The sequence below is a fragment of the Aquila chrysaetos genome, chromosome 1 (assembly GCF_900496995.4).
Source record: "Aquila chrysaetos chrysaetos chromosome 1, bAquChr1.4, whole genome shotgun sequence".
NCBI lineage: Eukaryota > Metazoa > Chordata > Aves > Accipitriformes > Accipitridae > Aquila > Aquila chrysaetos.
In genome coordinates, this window is record NC_044004.1 from 27,390,970 (window position 1) to 27,408,091 (window position 17,122).

Consider the following 17,122-nt stretch of genomic DNA (forward strand, 5'->3'; position numbering starts at 1 on the left):
CCCCCCTTCTTTCTTGTGCATCTAGACTTAAAAGCACAATCTTTACAGGTAAATATTAAGAAAATAACCTGTAAAGCTGGTTGTTCAGAGACTTCCACACTAGACAGTACTGACAGACAACAAATGTGGGAATAAACATTACTGCAGATAAACAATGCACTGTAATAAAGACGGTATTACAGAGACTGCACAGTTGTTACAAAATCACTGAAAACTTTTAAAATGTTTTCCATGTTTCTCTCTCATACACTGTGTATCAAGTTCTCTCCAACAGAAACCATGTTTTGCTACTACTACCAAAATCCTCCTGGTAGAAAAGGTACTTTAACTCTTTGCTATAAGCAGATAAAACTTGAATTCCTAGTATTTTAAGATCTGTGTCTAAGACTAGGAGAATATAGTCCCTAATACTTAGAATAAACTCAAGAAGAGAAATTTTTAAATGAGTGAGTCTGAAGTACAAATAAAAATAATATGAAGGTAAATAATAACTTCAGCTAAATTAATGATAAAATACATCAGTCTTGTTTCAGACTACTAAAAGACTCATAACTTAACGCTAATCTACTGCAGTACCTGAACTAGCCATGCATACTACATAATTAACTACTTAGGTTATCACCCCTTTTTTATCACATATCCTTCTTCAATTTTACAGCCTGTTTTTCCATTTTGTTCTACTTCATAAATCCCACTGCTACTCTCACATTTTTCATCCATTTTTCCTTCTAGGCTGTGTCTGCAGAAAGACAATGGTGAACTGACAGTTTTCATCTGAACATCATCAATCAGGGAAAATGAATGAAGTTTTCTTCACTACGGACTTTTTTTTTTTTTAACTGGAATAGAAACTGTTTTAAGGTTCACAAAACGTAACTTGTTTTTTGTTTGAATGTTGATTCTAAGGTTTTGTCAGAATTTTACTAAGGAAACATGTTTCAGCTATTATAACCCAGATGCCTGTTATTAATCTCAAACAGATACCAGCTATATAACTACAAGTTATTTGTATCAGGAGAAGACTTGTGCCAGGATACCTCTGCTTATATGAGCCAGAAGACACCTTTCAACTCTTGCGGTGCACTATCTTTTTGGCAACCTAGTCACCACTATTTATAGGACTCAGGAGTACTGTAACATGCAGAGCCATCTAGTTCCCACACTGTGAGGGACAGTACTCTACAGTTGGCATGAGCTGGTCCACTGTGGGAGTAGCAATCTTGAAAGACCAGAAAACAAAGGTCTTGATGTCAGAACTGCCTCAGCATTCTGCATCAACAGGGAATTTTGGATCAGAAGGGTCCTTGTTTGGCTTCTTTGGGAAAACTCAGAGCAAAAGAGAGAGAAAGAAAAATACACTCGATTGCATGTCAAAGAAGGCGGGGTAGTGGCCTAGACAATGAACAAAACTGCTGGCACTCTGTCAGAAAGTCATCATTTTTCATTTCACTGTATTTTCTTTTAGAGCACAGCATTCTACAATCTTTCCTTCTGTATTACTAACATACACCAACAAATACGTAAAAGCCACCTTTAATTATCTTCTCTACAATTGGAATGATACACAAAAGGATGGAAACACAATTAGTGTAAAAAGTAGGGAAAACCTGCAACAATATGTGACATACTTGTTTCTTTGTTCAGTAACTTATTGGGGAGATGCTTTGATACTAAAAGATGAACACAAACCAACAATTCTTAAGATTTAACTTTGGGCTACTATCTTCAGCGCTCCAACATAAGAGTGTTTTTGCAGTGTAAACAGACTCTTTTATTGTTACAACTATTTTTTTCTTGAGGCATTATCTTGTAGTGCTCTCTGTTTAAACACATTTATCAGAGCTGTATAGGTATTTTATAGGAATAGATGAAAAATCCGAATTTCAAAATATTTAGATGAAACCTTTCCTCTGCATCCAATGAATGAGTTTTCCATCAGCTCCATATGCTCTTTCTCTCCCCTTCAAGAGCATTAGTATTTTATTTTCTTGGAATAGAACCAGCAATAAGCAGCAAGAATCTTATTCTTTTCATGACATTAATATGAAGAAGTTAGACTGAATCCTTATTAGAGTGTTTCAGTAGGTTATTTTCTGTCTAAAAGAAGCCATGAAAAAGATGTTTGTAGAAGACAGATATCAACATCTAGGTGGGACTGAATGGTTGGATGAATATTGTATCAAGAATACTGACTGGTAAGACTATAAACCTAATAAGGTACAACTCTTGTTACCAGCTCTAAGGAGCGGAAAGAGAATACATTTAAACTTTATAAGGATTATAGTTGGTAAAATTGCCTTATAAATCTACAGTTTACTAAAAAAGGGGCATTTTTAATGAACATATTTGGAAAAAAAAATCCCTGAAAATCCCCTTCAGATCAGGCCAAGGCAAAACAGACAAAAAGCTACAGAAGTAGAGGTCAGCTTTTGACTTTTCATTTAATTTCTGCCAAACGTAGTTGGATGAAGTCTTCAAGTCTGACTCGCACATTTGAAAAAATGAGACAAGCAGTATTTGCACAGGCAAGCAGAGATGACCATATGGATTTGTTTCTATCACACCACAGTCTTTTCCACAGTTAAATTTGTCAATCTTTTAGTTCGAATACTTATGGAAGGCCTGGACTTGCTTCAGAGAAATCCAGTGAATTCTGCCCTGCCAGAGACCACCCGGTCAGTGAGAGGGCTTCCAGAAGAGCATACAAAAATCCTGCTTTCAATCTGAGCTGCAGTATTCATCACCAGGACTTTTAGCCACACAGAGTACAGCTCAAAAAGCTAGACCAGAGCTTTTGAAATAAGCTCTTATGGTCTATGAGATGTTTAGGAGACTTTATTCTGATTTTACAGACTTCTAAATATACTCTTAGGAAGAAAACAAACCCAAAACCAACCTCACACAACAACACCCCCCTCAAACAACTGCATGCACGTACACACATTGAAAGCTACTATATACATAATATGTATGCATAAGCCAACACACTAAGTAAAAAAGACTATCCATTTCAAGTACAGAGACAGTTTTTAACACAAGAAATAAATGAATTTGGGTTCACAAGTCAGACTGCTTTGGTGTCATGTTGAATTCAAACCCCAGGAGTATTTATTTTTTGTTGACAGCTAAATCTCTTTACAAAGAACTGTTTTTCCAAGTTCGTAGGAATTACATTCCCTTCAAAAAAACCTTTTTCTCACAGTAACTTCAGAAACTGAACACGTACTAAGTAAAACATTTAGTTATTTCAACAGTGAGGTAGCCACCTTTATGTCATACCAAGTATGACACACCCTGCTGCTCCCACTATGCTTATCACCATAAAAGTTCTTCTATCTTAAAGAACAATGTATCAATCTTTTACAAAATCTCTAAAAACAACAAATTCCAAAAACATTCTATAAAATACAGTGTGTATGAAGAAAAATGCTGAAGTATGATAGCTTCAATTACATTAATTTAGAATAACGTACATAATTAATTTTGAGTACCAGAGGCAACATGCTAATGTACAAAATCTACATATATACATGGGTAAGAGGTTACAGGACAGGAAACAGCAGGAAATTGTATAATTTCAAATTCATTTTTTTCTTAGGTGTTCAAGCACTTAAGTTAATTCCTTATGCTTTCCATTAAAATGCAGTAACTACATAAATGCCTATATGCTACTTTTCCCATAACTGCTTATGTAGGAGGTGAGATTTCCGGGTCTGAATTACCTCCAAGTGAGGGAGAGATATACACCTAAATTTCCTACATCCTGTATAAATTTTTAACTTGCTGAATTATATCACAGTAGTGGAGTTAAAGGCACTCACTATTTTACTGGTGTAAGGTTTGATTTAGTTGATATGCTTTGAGAACCATTAGAGGAGCATCTTTCTGAAACAAGCAGGTATTCTCAGTTTCTGAGTCCCACTGAGAATGCACACCGAACTTCTCAGCTCAGGAGGGACTGGCCATGCCCAGAAGCAGACATTACTGTCTGGGAAATTAATACTAAACTTCAGATGTTTCTGGAACTGAATGGTTTTGAGAATTTGGGACTGAAGTTCCAATTAGATCAGAACAGGCAGCAATTAAGCATCTTCTATGGATTCAGTCCTATTTGCAATATTCAGAGCAGGTTTACACAAATGGGATAATAAATGAAAGAGAAACCAGTAATTACTGTCAAAAGGTTAAAGATACAGTACAATAACGCATTCCAAGTGGCACATTAATAGAAAAGGAAATGCGTGCATGACAAGCAGCTGCTCATTCAATGTTATGGCACCTCAAATTTTTTTGAGTCATTTTACAGTTTCAATTACTTAGCAAATTTGTAAAGTTGAAGATGAAAAAAGTCTTAACCAATGCACTACTTGTGCTACCTCATTATAAAAAAACCCTCCTGCCAAATAAGCACTGTAATTCTGAGTTCTGAATTTGGTAAGACTTCTCCTAAGAAAATTAAAACTTTAGACTAAAGAACTGCAAAGCAGCTTACCTGTCTATTCTTCCTCACTAGACCATATAATCACAGCCTGCTGGTTGAGCTCCATTTTCACAAGAGTAAAAATTCATTCTATTTTAAACAAACATGGCTACCACATTGAAGGTATAAAAGCAACCCTCTTATGCACCTCTAGTTAGCAGAAGGATCCAATAAAGATTAGACCTGTAATAAGACTGAAACAGTATTTTTTGCACACATTTGGATATTAGTTAAAATATACTTTTACCTCTCCTGACATATCAGGTGCCATAGGAATGACTGGCCACAAAGAAGAGTAGATTCCAAAAAACACTACCCAAAGTGCTATGCTGCCCCAGATAGCTATATGGCTGAACTGTTAAACAAAAAAGAAAACAGAACAATCAGCGCAGATGCATTATGACGTAAAAAAAAAAGATTTTTGCTACTTAGTATTTACAACATGATTCTGATATATCGGATGAAATTTCCGTGCCTTGTATTAATTTAACTCTACTACTTCAGTTAGCTATTTCTTAAAGCAAAACAATACTTTCAGCAGCAATATTACTGCATTTTAAGCCAATTTAAGTTCAGTTACAATCAGTTCAGAGTAATTTGATTTTTCTAGTTTAAGGATTACTTTAAGCCTTAACCCAATGTCCTCCTTTTCAATATTAAGCATTATTTTTTGTACATGGATAATCTGTCTTTCCATGCAGTAACCACAGTTTAGTTTGACACTGTGGGGAGAGCTGACAAACTGTAAAGGCATAATATAATAAATAATAAAAGAATACAATTATTCATCCATCATATTTTATAGAACATTTGAGAATATGGTAAAGACATTTGCTTACCAAAGTCCAATATGAGGTCTCTAATCCAGCCTTCAAACACACAGTTAGAACCACAAACTTAAAAGAGAGAGAAAGAGGGGATTCTTATTTAATATGGGAATCTTACTTAACATACAGAATTTATTAGTTTCGTTAAACATTCAGAAGAACAGAAGAAAAAAGTTTTATGATTTTCATACTTCATGTTTACTTGCACAAATGAAATAAGGGAAAGGATAATCAATCTCTTCAGTTTAAATGTGATTTCTTTAATAATACTCAACAAAGTATTGTGTGTGTCAATGCACCTAACTGTGTAATAGGATCCAAATCAAAGTTTGTAAAGCAAAAGGCAATCATTTCTATGGACCTGCAGAAGCTATGGAATAGCCCTTCCGCTTTAATAGAATCTGCTCCCCCCAAAATGTAGGACTCTCAGCAGCCCCAAAGTGAAATTCTTTTAGACCACAGCTAGCTGTACTTTCTTCTTTTTTGTAAGTGTGTGCACTTACATCTGAAGTTCAAGTGCCTATATGAAACGACCACAGTAAAATGCTACTAGAAGATTTAAAGATACACCCCAGTAATGAGCTAGTAACAGAACACTAAGAATTATTAGCTTCCATTAATAACTGCCACTCATTTGATTTTGAAAACTCTTATTTTGTATTAGAAATCTTAAACATTTCCCTTGCCTCCTAGAACTCTGCAAGTCTGGCTCTTACTGAGTCGTTAGCTTCTTTATCGATGGTATTTTGGTTACACAGAAAGGTTTGTGGAAAGTGTAGTCCACTTCAGTAGAGATGGCAGACTCCCTAGTTATGGAGAGGATGACTACTACTATCTACAGGAAGACAGATTTAGAAGATCTAGAGGCTGGGCTGAAAACTTGCAATTGTTCAAACTTACATTAGTCTAAATTAGGAAAAAAAACCCCAAACAACAAAACAAAACATTTTGTTCACTTCATTAGTACTTCAGTAGTAAAGGAGTCACCTTTGCCAAACCCTGAAAAGCCAGAGTTAAATGCTGGCAGCCTAAGACCTATGTTCTGCATACAAATAACATGTTGAATAAGTCTGTTATGCCATTTTCATTCTTCCCTCTCATCTTTACTCTTTTCTTATCATTACTCTTTTTATGGAGCAGTCTCTGAAAACATCATGTTATTGTCCTGTAGGACATGCTCCATTTTAGTTTAGAGATGAGCAGTAGTAGAAAGTTTATAATCCCACAGCAAGGACTAGTTGATTCAGGAAAATTGTTTATCTCCTTCTTTTGAAATTCACACAAACAAGTTTTCTTTTTATCAAAGAAATAGTTATTACATTTTGTAACTTGTGTGTGAACATTTATCACAAGTTTTGCTTTATGTGCAATCTGAAGAACACAAGGCTGAAAAACTGAGTCACAAAGACCAAGCTGCAACTGTAATAGCTATAGTTTAAACTCTAGTTTGTTGGCCAGGTTGGCAGCAACGATGTGAGTTTGTCTGTGGTTGAACTTCAAGGAGCCTCAGAAACTCCGAAGAAATTTACTTCAATCAGAAGCTGAAAATAACTGGTTAAATATACATGACAAGTCTTTCACTACGTCTGATGTGCAGAAGGATACCAATCCTGCCAGAAAGCTTCCACCCAAGCTGTAAGTTTATGCTTTTCATTCTGGACTCTCCTATTTCAACTATTGCTGCATTATTAAGGACAAAAACAAATCCCCACCGTGCCACAATTCCATTATCTAAACCATGTGTGAAATCTAATTAGAAGAAAATTAAGGACCATCATGACTGTTATGATTTACTTAGTCCATCCAGTTCTGGTGCTATATTTGGCTAAGTAAAAAAAATGAATTATGGCAAAAAAAAAAATTACTCATCTGGTACACTTGCTTGCTACTTTTGAGTCAGTCGTAAGAAAAGGAAACATCCTTCTTTAGGATCGGATCAAGAATTCTTATTGCATAGACAAAATGTATACACAAAAATACTGCAGGTCTGTAAAAGGAGATATACACTGTGTGAATATATACCCTCCTTGCATCTTAACCGATACCCCTAACTACGCGCAGCGGCTTACTGAAGAATGTGGATTTTATTGCTCCCTCCTCCCCTTGATCCAAACTAACAATAGCTCACTGAATCCTACCCAGGGAACAAGAAATCAAACTGGTATTCTGTATAAAGCACTGAGCTTTTTTAAAAGGAGCGCTCAAGAATGGTCATACAAATATTTTCATGGCACTCCTATTTGAAATTTATGTTTGAAGAAATAATTCCAGGACATGATATGAATCCGTGCACATTCCTACTTTCTTTGTGGATCCAAAGAAACTAGATTCATTTCTGAATCGCTTTGCTACTGATTTTTGCACAAGTGATGAATGTAGACTTCCTAAAACCAGATTAAAAGCAGTGGGAAGAATGAAAAGTACCTTAGCCTTATAATTTTGATTTCAAGACAATGACTGACAACTGTCACTGCACATACCCTTCAGATGCACAGATTTTTAAAAAATTTTCAAAAAATGCCCTCCCCAATTTTGAAAGTCTCTCAAATCTTCATGTGTGCTCCAGACCTGCTTGAATACCTGTGCAAGAGCAGGAATACATTAACTGCAACCCCCATCTCTCCCTAGATTTTCAATCTGAAGTTAAGGAAAGTGGAGAATCTGGAAAACAGATGAAAAAGCAGGGTGTCTGGACTCATAATGGTGAAATAATATTTTCTTGGGAAATTCTTGGCCATTCTGCAGGTTATTAGCAAGCAATTAGCTTCTCAAGACGGTGAAGTTTCAGCTCTCCTAGTTGAAAACCAGTTGCAAAAGGTGACAGAACAACTGCACTGTGACCTCTGTTTTAGCATTTATGGATAGAGCTTGACAAACAGTAATGAGTAAGTCCAGGTTACTATATTGAAAGTATCAGAAATTAACTGATTTCGGAAGGTGGTGGAAAATGTTGCTACAAATCTGAAAATGTAGGCTTCGATGTTAGTGAGTCAGCTGATGTCACAGATGATGCTCAGATGTTCTGCAGTACCATAAGATTTCAAGACATCCATCAACTGATGGGTGATGATCTAAACAGCAGCACTTTTTGAACACAGTTCCACAGGACCTAGTGTAATCCAGTAAATGCTTAGTACAGCATATGTAACTTGTTTTCTCCTGGTGCCAACCTTGGCTTTTGGAAGCAAGCACAGAACAGAGCGACTGGGTAGGATGAAGTTCTGAGATCACTTCAGGAGAGAACTTCAGCTGTGATTGCAGCAGTATGCTGAGTAATTGGGTTTAAGAAGTGTACAGTGCTAACTCACTCTACAAAATGATGGCCAATACAAAGGATACTTTTAGAGCAATCAAGGAAAAGGAGATGCTATCAGAAAACTTGGCTTAGGTTCTAGGATACGTGAAGTTATGCAATTATGTATATGTGCATACAATTCATAAAACAAACTTCTGCTGAACGGAGCAAGGTTGCAACTTCTAAGTACAGTAAACAATGAAACATTTGTAGATAGGGTGAAAACCCTGTGCAGAGAGCCCCTCCCCAAGAAGAACCTGTTTCACTTAGAACAACAGGTGGTTCTGGTAGATATTCTTATGTAGTATTTATCAATATTGGGGAAAGCAGTGACATTCAGATAAATGACTGACTTCTAAACACTGCTCGGTGTTATGAGATGATAATACAAATAGACCTGTGTCAGTTGAACTACTTCTGTCAGGATTGAGCTATGACAATGACTGTAGGCCTTACATCTTAATTTTATTAAGATGTGCACAGAAAACACTTACCCAGGATGTTCCATCCATCCCTAATGGAGATCAGTCCATCATATGATAGATTGCATGATCACATGTGACTACTGCTGACAAAACATGCTGTGCTTGCCTTTTGGAACGGGGAAAGGGAAGTGTAGAGCAAATAAACTTTTAAGAGAATGTGTGAACAAACCATTTTTAAATGTGCCTGAAAGAACCAGTTCAATGTCCATGTACTGACTGGCAGAAGAAACAGTTTATTTTAACTGCCACAGCAATAGGAAATACACAGAATGGGCTGTGGTTACTTGGCCCTTTATGCTCTTTAACCTTTCTGGTTAGCTGACCAGAAAACACTATTCAAAATGTTCTCTCATACACCGGAGATGTTGACAGTAGCTACATTCTCAAAGGACTACAATGTATTCTAGAATACTTTCCTTTTATTTCAGTTATGATGTTTCCCTATTCCGTAAGGAAATAGATTTTGATGGAATTTGTATTTGTACTACAGCCCCCTTATTTTGATGGAAGAATTAATTTCTTTTTTGTATCTGCCAACAACAGGAAGTTGAAGAATTAGTTAAACTCTTAATGTTGAAGAACAGAGGAGAGTAAGCACAAGTCTAATTTTGTTTCTAAGAGAGATCCCGGAAAACCCTCATCTATTGGGTAACACTGATACCTAGCAAGTGAAAAACAGACATTTAGCTTCATTAATTTATTCTAGGAGATAAAATATTAAAAGAAAAACCCCAATAATGACTAGTATCTATGAGAGTAACAGAAGATTACTGTTAGGTGTGGGTCAGGTGTAATTCTGTCAGTCTCCAAAGAGGCATCCCACAAACCTTGGTTCCACATGGCTCTATCCCTCTTTCAAGGCCCCATGACAAATTAAGAGAGGGAGAACAGAGCTGTATCTTCAGAAGTCCACAAACCAGTTCCATATTCAATAACCCAGGATTTCTCCAATGCAGAAACTTACCTTAAATTAATGAGCGTGCTAATTAGGGAATTACAATTCCCATTACTTAAAAAAATAGACAGTTTCCAGTAAAGGAGAGATGTATCTTCTGCATCTTTATTAACTGCTTTGTTTTAAGAACTTGAATTAGAAAGCAAAATGCACTTCAAAGCTTCTCAAAGAGTCATTCAAGAGCCATTTCTTATTCTTAAGGCACTACAATGAATCAAGTCGTCTATGTAGAGAATTATAAATAATAATAAACCCACATCTCTTAAAGAGTTAAAAATAGAGCCAATATAGATAGTCCACTGATAAGAGCACCAGATAGCTATAGGAAGACTTACAGTGTATACAGTGTTACCCAGGAGCAGGTAATCTGAAGTTTTACCATTGCCAAATACAGTACCTGGAGAAGGAAATGGTGATAAAAATAAAAACATGTAAACATTTAAATATCCACAATAGCGCTCTCTCTCTCTCTCTCATCTTATTTTTGGTACAAAACAGATGGTAGCACTTCCTACAGGGTACAAACAGCAGATTTCACCTTGAACTGTATTGAACAGTAGAAATCTATGACTTTTATAATTTTTAGTCCTTTAAAGCTTTCAGTGACTTCAGGAATTACGCTAGAAACACGACCTTTTTGTAACATCATATACCAATGTGAGTAATATCGCATTCAGTAATAATTCGAGTGACTCTTAAGATCACAGATACAGTATCTTATCTTCAGAAAAATATGAACTATAATAGTTATAGTGTATATTGATTGTAACATATAAGTAAACAGAAAGCTTAGAGAGATTTTCACTGATTCTGGATATTTTTGGTATAGAAGCTTATCCATATTTCTGAGATTCAGTTTAAGTAAAAATACAAAAGATACTCAATTTTAATTCTTGAGATGCTTGTTATTAATAACATTTTCAAAATTTACCCAACTCAGATCTGTGGATCCATATAAATACATACCATTTTGCACATACGGATACACACACAGCATTTATGCAAAGAGCCAGTGCCCTAAAGAGATGTGTTTGCATAAAAATCACATCTACTGTGGTTCTTAAGTTCTGAATTCTGAATCAGAGCATGTATGCTTATTTAACAGAACTTATTTCATGACTACTGCTAGAGAATGGGCTTTTCTGATCCCAATTCTATGAAAGTTCTTGGCAGACATGGGACAACGCACAACTGAACTATCTAGAGGGAATTCCTCATTCTCATTTAGAAGTATTGAGCTTGCTAAATTTTTACATGTTCAGTTTAGAAATTTTTAGCACTCGAGATTGTTCATATACTGCAGCTAAACCAGAACACTTACTCTGCTGTAAAGGTTCTAATCACTGGGATACTGCTTTTTATTGCCATCATATACAGAGAGATCAAAATACTGTGCATGTAGTAAGGAAGGATAAAAGTACAAGACAAAAACCAACCAACCAAACAAACCCACTAATGCTGAGAGCACATAAGGAAGGATGTTTTTTAAAAGCTGTGTTTGGGGAAAAGGAAGAATCAAGCTATTTTAGTTTTTTTGGGGGGGCGGGTGGGGTTTAAAACTCCTCTGATTGGGCTGGTTAGAGGAAGGTGACAAGCTTATAAAAATGGTCTGTAGTTGAAAACGTTTATTTTTCTCACTATCCTCAGCTAGCATATGGTATATTAAATGCTGCTAATTAAGTATGTTTTCATATTTGTGTGGAGCGTTTTTCCAGCCTTCATATCACCTTTACACATGCTTGAAATGAGATTCACCTCAGTTGTGGATGAAGAGTGCTCCTTTCTAGAAGCTTTTCAGGGCCTATGAGGCCAGTTTATCACAGGAAAAAAAAGTTCTATTTATTGATATTCTGGAAGAGACAGCAGGTGAAAGGTGACACAAAAAAACAGAATAAAAATGCTTGTAAATAGTCCTCCTTAACCTAGCCCTCTCCCATTCTAAGATGAGGAGCTCACAATGGCTGCCTCCTTAGCTCTAATGATACTTGTTGCATTCCTGGCACTTCCCCAATTTAACTTTCTCCCTGGACAGAGCAGCACACCACAAAGGTCTACAAGAGCTCTGGAAGGCTGAAAACAAAGCCGAGACCATAGCTCATTTTAAAGGTTATACAAAAGAGGGAGCAGCTGGTGGATTTACTTGTACATATAAGTTTGGCTACTCTCATTTACTGTTATGTTGACAAAGCTGCATCAGAAGCAGCTTCTGTGAAGATTTATGTCCTCGTCATTTTTCATATGCGCATGACAGTACATGGTGTGCAAAGACTCTAGTTTTGTGTACTGTACAATGGTTAGGTCCCATGGAGCAAATTCTGACAATTCTTACAAATCCATACCTATTCTCTGATCGCATACTTCTTGGTACACTCCACTACAATGCATGCAGTTTGAAATTTTCCACTTACAGGCAAGAAAGAGGTGGGCAAGTGAGACTAAAGAGTCAACAGGAGAAAATGCTCAAAGAAAAGGATGACTGTGAGCTCTGAGAGATTTTCACGATCTTCAAGATTTGATTTTCAATGTTCTAATAAATACCTGCTCAAACATGCACTTCGCTGCTTAACAATACATACCTAGCAGTAAAGAGCATAATGAGGATAAAAGAGAGGAATAGGCAGGCAGCTAAATCTGTTCCCACCAGTCAGAGTGCTGGGACTCAGCACTCTTATGCACAAAACTGAGCTATCCCCCATTCTTCCCGTTCCTCCTTTCATGTCTCAGGATCCTCCTGCGCCTCTTTGTTGCTAAAAGAAGGTGGAGGCTGAGACTTGTTCTCAGAAGTTCCTGTCTCTGGTGGATCTCTCTGGCAGTCATCAGCTCCCTCCTAGAAAACTAACAGCATTATTTCCCTTTCCTCTTTACACACACAGCCATCAGAGATTTAATTAACAGCAGCTCCCATCCTGCGCCCATTTCCCCTTCATGCAGGACTCTGTGCACCAGCTGGACCCACGGCAGGTACTGGTTATACTGCCCACCATGTACACAGTCCCCAGGTCCCATTTCTGCTCTCCTTGCTCACCTGGCCTTTCTCTAGGCATGAAAGAGGAAGACAGAAGGCAATTTGTTCAGACTTACAGAGGCCACTTGCCAGCACGTCAGTTCTAGTCCAGGGGCTGCAAGCTGAAGAGGCCTGTGCTACAGTGCTCTCACAAGCGCTCGTGCAAGTATCTCAGCTTTGCCATTCTTACAGGAACTCTGCTCTGCATCACCACAAATACTCATTAAACATTTCTCTACCATGTAATGCATAAATCTCTCACACGGATTGGCTACAGCTTTGAACGAGGATTTTTGTTTGGATTCGCAGTTGTGGTGTTACAGTACGCATTCACATTTTGGCACCTCTTTCCTCCTGGGATGTCTAAACTTCTCCAATGCAAACCGCTGCCACTGGACTCACATCCAGTGTGATGTGAGTGGCCTTTCAGAGAAAACAGGCTGCTACCTACTTCCCTTTACCCATCAGAAGTCACTGAGTATAAAATACTCTGCAAGAAGTTTTCCCCCTTAACCTTTTTGGGCACAAGCAGCTGTGACTGTCTCATTACCTAGTCTCAGCAGTTCCAAAATGTCCGTGAGAGTATTTCTGTCCCCTATGCCAGGGCAGACTGCCTGGCTATATCAGGGAAACTGAGAAGACTACTAATTTTACAGAAAAGCTGCAAAGTACACACTTTTTTTTTTTTCTCTCCACAAAGTGGAAGCAAAATAAAACCCCAGCCCTATGAGAGTTCTGCCCCCCGAAACATTCCTGCAAACTGGAAACAGTGCTTTCAAGTTTCCTCTAGTTAATACAGCCTTCCTCCCAAGCGTCCCATTTTCTTCTGCAACTCAGGTGCATATACAACAGTTGAACTAGAAGAATGACAGGACTGAGCTGTCCAAGATGTCCCAGCTTCCTCTGCCACAAGCCTACTCATATATATATGTAAACTAATGGGTTAGTATGCCCCTGAAGTAACAGGAGAGAAGGTATACACATCAGCCATAAAAGCTTACAAAATGTAAGAGACAATGCAAGGGATGGTGGTGATTTAGGATCTTGTAGGTATTTACCATGATAGCGTACTATACAAAAAAATAGCATAATTAAATTGCAATCTCTTTTCCTCCATCTTGTTTCAGGTCTTACGTATAGTTTTACGCATATGTACATAATATTACTCCTACTTTTAAACAATTTAAATAAAACATTTAAAATGTACTGCATCTGCTCTAGTTCTAGAAATGGTATCTTGAAATTTAACCACACAAAATTCTTCATATTTATAAAGTTTTCCTAAGAAAAAAGAAGGTATTTAGATATTTCGCACCTTTCAACTTTTTTATTTTTCATAATACTTACCATGCTGGAGGGCTTTTAGTGGAAACCAAAACAGAATGAATGAGTGGAAGAGGCCATTTAAACAATGAACCCAGAAAACCTAAGGGAAAACAGAAAATCCATGAGAACCATTTGCAATAAACTAGCTGTGTGAACCCTGACCTTTCTCTTTATCTGTGTGTTAGATTCACAAAATGTGTTTCTGTCACGCCACCACTGTGAAGTAATATAACTGACAGGCACTTTCTGCCTCTTAGCTCTTCATGGGTCATTTGTTTATTTTTATGTTTTGAAAAAAAGTGTGTATTATCTCCTCCTTTTAATTTCAAATCACAAGGGAAATTAAAATATGGGAATATCATCAGAAAAATTAAACTAAACCAGACAAAGGAAACAATTGCTACATTCTAAGTAGGGAACTAAAAAGGACTCTAGCTTTTATAATTTACATTTTGTGTAATAAGAAATTTGGATAGTAGAACAATCAAAACCTGAGTTTTACATATACCTACCTATGTATTTCCACATACAAAGGAATACAAAAGGATAAATAAAAGTATCTTCCTTAGATTTCTCCTTACATGCTCCATTCTTGAAGTGCACAGCTTCATCATATTAAACTTCCTTTAATGTATTTGCTAAATAATTCAAATTTTACTTTCAAACTTATTTTCATTTGTAAAATATGCCTTCTGAAGAGAACTGTATTAAGGATAAACAACCTATTGATGCCTTCCATAATATATTGTATAAAGACATAAAAAGACTTAATAAAAAATATGTAACCCATTTTGTTCAGGATAGCAATCATGTTTTTTCATTAACAATGCTTTTGACAATCATAGCCTTTATTGTAACCAACTGATGTGTATTATGAGTGTTAAGGTGTTCAAACAATTGAAATTAAGTTGCCTGCCTCACAAAATTTTCCACGATGTCTCAAAGCCTTTTGTTAGATTATACAACTACACTAGGTTGTATGATCCAATTTACACTCCAATAGTTTGCACATTTGAACTTGTGCTACTCATTAACCTTTGTCTCTCCTTCTTGCTATGTCATTACCAGAAGTTTTTATTTGACAGAAAGCACAGGTGGGTGCAAGAAAAATTAGTTCTACTTTTCCATTTTCCTGACCAATTCTTATTGTCACATGCTAATCCTTTAACCTCTGTCATGACCTCATAACCTTTGATCCCTTTTACCATAACAAACATCTGCATCAACATTCAAGGCTGTAATGTTTCCAAATCTTTAACACCAACTATTCAACTTATACAGGTGGGAATTTGTAGCTGGCAAGTTTGTAGATGTTTACTCATAGAAAGCATTGTATGCGAATAGCCACAGAATTTCCAATGAAGTCAACAATGCATCTGTGCAATAATAAAAATATTATAGACTTATGTGAAAACAGAAAAATCCAACAATTGTAACTCATGACTTACATTATTTATTAAAACACAACACAAAAGTGTCTGTATTAATGGACCATGCGAAGTCTGATAGTTTTAAAGCATTCACAGTGGCACAAGAAACTATTTTCCCTAGTTTTCTTAAAACTTTCAGGTTTACTTTTGTGGGTGAACGGATGAAGTGAGGAAGAGGGAGAAAAATCTCACATGCTTCAATGAACAAAGAGAGTTTAGGCAAATAATTCTATATAGATAGGGGTACTCCAGTTATACAGCACAAGTGGCAGATATACGAGAGCTAAGTATGCTGTACCAGCTCAGCACATCAACTACAGACCAACACAGGTAGGCATTGTTAATTCAATGACAGACTGAAAACGTCCCCAAGTTCAACATGCAATGACATTACTTGAAATGTTCCAATTATATTTAGAAAAATCTAATAAAATCAGAAGGAACTCTTACAAACATCACAGCATTCATGAAATTGCAGATTCAGCAAGAAGTTTCATTTAGTTTTTTTAAAGTTTTATTTAGCTTTTGGAAGAGATTATTTGTGGACATATTGTAGAAATTGTGTGTGTTTTATGTATTAAAGAGTCCTACATTCTTTTCCTACTTCTTGTGCTAGTCTCTCCAAGATGAACGTTGCCCATTTCCCACCAAAAGTAGCCTCAGATTCCTTTTGATCTACCCTGACACATTCTTAACTGTCTCCAAGTATTTTTTCCAAAACCTCAAAATTAAACCATAAAATCACAACTCCAAATTGACAAAGAATAGTACCAAGTCCCTCCCTCTACAAATCTAATGACAGTTCTTATTGTCCTCTGCAACACTTCTCCACAGGCTTCAGTAATCCATTTCCATATAACAGTACAAATACATACAGCCTGGCGACAGAGAGGTCTAATCACTTCTGCCCATAGAAGACAGCTTTATTACCCGCAGAGAAAAAAAAAAAAAAAAAAAAAATCAGGGCTGAAAAACATAAAACGCTTGCTGTCCATTTCCATACTTGCTAAAAATGGGTAAATATGATTTGCACTATCTACAGACAAGCGGACAACTGGAAATAGTAGCAATAAAAATCCCTTTAATTTTTAATTATGAGCAGCATAGAACAAAAAGGATAACTATACTGAATTCCTATTAATTTCTGCTTTAATTATATTTGATGTTTTTTATCTACCTTAGTATTAAAGTCCAGTGCATTTTGGGAAGTCTTGTATAACTCAGGATATTTCAGCATGTTTTCTTTTCGGCAGGATCTCTCAAATATTCCAAGGGTTAGTGGAGGCATTGCTGTAAACATCTAGTAGATGGATGAAAAAA

General features: G+C 36.5%; 1 protein-coding gene across 8 annotated transcripts in view; it reads right to left on the minus strand.

The window, feature by feature from the left end:
• ATP8A1 (ATPase phospholipid transporting 8A1) overlaps nucleotides 1–17,122 on the minus strand; it is a 128,450-nt gene that overhangs the window by 22,149 nt on the left and 89,179 nt on the right. For 7 of the 8 annotated variants that reach the window (XM_030011099.2, XM_030011071.2, XM_030011089.2 and 4 more), the window contains 5 exons: nucleotides 16,980–17,102; nucleotides 14,394–14,472; nucleotides 10,378–10,439; nucleotides 5,320–5,376; nucleotides 4,728–4,835 (listed from right to left, as the gene is read on the minus strand). In XM_030011099.2, the coding sequence (XP_029866959.1) occupies nucleotides 4,728–4,835; nucleotides 5,320–5,376; nucleotides 10,378–10,439; nucleotides 14,394–14,472; nucleotides 16,980–17,102 (429 nt within the window). The other variant, XM_041122717.1, reaches the window with a different exon arrangement.